This window comes from Mandrillus leucophaeus, unplaced genomic scaffold, assembly GCF_000951045.1.
Source record: "Mandrillus leucophaeus isolate KB7577 unplaced genomic scaffold, Mleu.le_1.0 Scaffold715, whole genome shotgun sequence".
Classification (NCBI taxonomy): Eukaryota; Metazoa; Chordata; class Mammalia; order Primates; family Cercopithecidae; genus Mandrillus; species Mandrillus leucophaeus.
In genome coordinates this window covers 520,049-523,357 of record NW_012107753.1, presented here as the reverse complement: position 1 = coordinate 523,357, position 3,309 = coordinate 520,049, and the positions used below count along the sequence as shown (strand labels likewise).

The following is a 3,309-nucleotide window of genomic DNA, read 5'->3' as shown; positions in this document are numbered from 1 at the left end:
GCAATGATTAATAATAATAATGCTTTAAACACCTGTATGTCATTGGTAAAATATTAACTATTCTAGTATACTCAGTAGAATAATTACTAATTACTTTTCATAATTAGCCAAGTTAGGTAAACATCATGAACTTTTAGTCTACTCTGTAGCAAAGTCTTAGGCAACTTAAATATATCAAACAGAATTGTTCATTACTGCAAGAGCTTATACATTTTAAACCATCCTATTCTAATCAAAGCATGAGTTCATTGGTAATGGCTATAACTGCAGGACAGAAAACAAAAATCACAATTTGCTTACTCTAGCCTAAATTACTCTTTTGCTTTCACTAAGTCCCTGGTTACTGCAGCCCAAACTCAATTCACCCTGTATCTCAGCCTCAGGTAGAAGAAAAACAACTGGATTTTCTCTTTAAAATTAAGCTCCTGTATTTCCATATGGAAAAAAAAAATTCCATATAGCTCCTGTATTTGATCTATTAAGATCAAATAAAGACTCCTCTGAAATTACCAGAATGTTCTGGGAAATGTGAATGAAGGGAGACAAAAACCAGAAATGATAAACGGTTTTCTGGTGTTCACCACTGATTTAAGTGTCAGAAGGGAGGGGCTACTGCTCAATAGAGGTTGAGTGCAAATCTTAACATTATAAATCGAATCATATTTGAATGTAGGAACCATATACACAGCTGCTACTCTAATAATTGTGTTCATATTTTACATAATTTTAATTGAACACAGCACATAGCTCCAGGCTCCTACTTTGAAGTAGTAAGCTAGCTGTTCTCCTATATATTAATCTATTATAGGAACACAATAAATGTTTCCTTAATTGAAGATTGTTTTCCACCTCTTATCTGGTATTAATCAAGATATGCAAGAATGAAAGGACCAAGAACACACAGAAGGTAGGGAGTGATAGAGGAGACAAATGCTGTTTTCAAATACATGGATGGCTGTTATGTAGAAAAAGGCTATAGGGCAAACATGGAACCAGAAAGTAGAACTTATATAATTATCTCTTTTGTGATGAGAACACTTAAAATTGACTCTCTTAGCAATATTCAAGTATATAATACATTGTTATGAATTATAGTCAGGATATTTATGATAGCTCTCTTGAACTTATTCCTCCTAATTGAAATTTGGAATCCTTTGACCAACATTTCCCAACCCTCATCCTCCACTCCCCCAAGCCTCTGGTAACCACCATTCCAATCTCTGCTTCTATGAGTTCTACTCTTTGAGATCCCACATATAAGTGAGATAATGCAGTATTTGTCCTTTTACGCCTGTCATATTTCATGGAGCATGAATTTTCCAGGTTGTTGCTGCAAATGACAGGGTTTTTTTTCCTTTTTTTTTTAAAGTTGTGAACGCAGCACCTAAAAATTGTTAAGCATCCAGAACTGTGTTGACTGGACAATTGTGGCTGGCCCCATGGATCCCTTAGTATTTTTTAGTCTCTATCACAAATAACTTAAACCTCTATCAAGAACAGAATAAAGAGTAACATTGACAGAGAAAGATGTTCCAAAGTGCCGGGAATTTTAAATGGACACTTGTATACACACATACAGACGAAACATGGCAACAAAAAGAACAGAACAGAATGAAACCATTTACCTCCTCTTTGGCAATGCGCATCTCATCTGTAACATTAGAGAACACCGTGGGCTGGACAAAATAGCCTTTATTCCCCCACGGGCCTCCTCCACATTCCAGTTTGGCCCCTTCTTTCTTCCCACTCTCAATGAGGTCAAGTATTTTATCATATTGTTCCTTGTCAATCTATTTGAAAAATATCACATGAAAAGAAAAAAAGTAGTCACTTGTAAAGATAACACATTACTGGGCCTGTTAACAAAGGCTTCAAAATGCTAAAATATTGCAATTAAACCAGATATTGAATCAAAACAGCTAACAGTGGTTCAGATTCATTCTTTGGATACATTTTCTTCTCATGACTTTTAAGGGAAAAGTCTCTTGAAGATAGATATTTGTATTTAACATTTGTTTTATAGTTATATAGGAAAAGCATTCAGCACTGCAAACACATAAAAACCTTTTACACAATCATCATTTATTCTCTCTGGTAGAAATGCCTGTTAATCTAAATACATTTACCGGGAAACTATTGTCCTGGCTGAAATGAAAGGAGGGAAAAGAGAAAAAGAGAACTTTGATACTGGGTTTAATTAGATCTGTTGGGAAACAGATGCTTTAAGACTGTTCTTAGAAGACTCCCGAGCCTCTGTTTGATCTCCCCATTTCTGAATCACCCCCTCTGACCTGTCCGATGCCCTTGGATATCCCATTCTGACCATAGTCTGGGCACCCTTCCCAGTTCTGGTCCCACTGGGACAGTAGGTAGGTTTGCTTCGAATTCTGGCCTGTCCTGAATGTCACCATCCTGCTTTATTAAATGAGCCACATCTAAATAGATGCCAGGTATTACAGAACTTAAATGGTCTTTATTTAAACACTATTTTTAAAAGGAAAATAAACGAGTTCAGAGTTGTGGTTGTGAACACCAGGAACACATACCTTTCCTTCAAGCACTGAAATCGGGGGCTCATTTTTGTCTCAATTTCTATTTTGTGATGTTGAATGACTGGGTGACTCTTGGATTCCAAGTCACTGCTGAAGGCTGCCTATCTCAGGTGTAGCAGGGGTTAAGGATTAAAGGAAAAATAGGAGATCTAGGAGCTAAGATGGGTTGGAGGGTGGAAGCTCTTGTAGGTTTAACTTCCCACTACTTGAAAATTTTATGTTTCACTTTCTCTGATTCTGCAAATCTTCTCTACCTTCCAAAGCCAAGAAAAGGCTTCCATAAAGTTATTTCTAACTGGACACAGTCCAGCCCCCATATCTAACTAGATTAAGCACTGTTTGAAACTAGAAACTATTTTCTAAAATTTGGCACAATATTTGGTACAATGTTGCTCAACGGTCTTTAGTGCAATATTTAATATAATATCCCAGAAGGAAAATACTCGTTCATTTCTAGCAGATTAAGGAAATTGTAGTGTTAAGAAGAAATATTTAAATTACTACATAGGTTGAATAGTAGCAGAATAAGGGGTGGGGTGAGATAAATTCTGCCTGGGTAAGATATTCTAGTTTCTCAATAAATAGTCAAGGGTCCATGTACCTCTATATAAAGCTTTCTGTCTTATTAGGACATATTAATCTGACTATGCCCTCAACATCATGATATTTGGTTTTTATTTCAAGATATATTTTCCAAGTCATCATGTTTTCCTGCCTGTGACCACATTGAATAACCGGTGCCAATCCAATCCCTGCA

The 3,309-nt window shown here is 36.2% G+C and overlaps 1 protein-coding gene across 3 annotated transcripts in view; it reads right to left on the bottom strand.

The window, feature by feature from the left end:
- Positions 1-3,309, bottom strand: part of ALDH1A1 (aldehyde dehydrogenase 1 family, member A1) — a 167,577-nt gene that overhangs the window by 11,378 nt on the left and 152,890 nt on the right. For all 3 annotated transcript variants that reach the window (XM_011965134.1, XM_011965135.1, XM_011965136.1), the window contains one exon: positions 1,626-1,790. In XM_011965134.1, the coding sequence (XP_011820524.1) occupies positions 1,626-1,790 (165 nt within the window). The remainder of the gene's footprint in view (positions 1-1,625; positions 1,791-3,309) is intronic.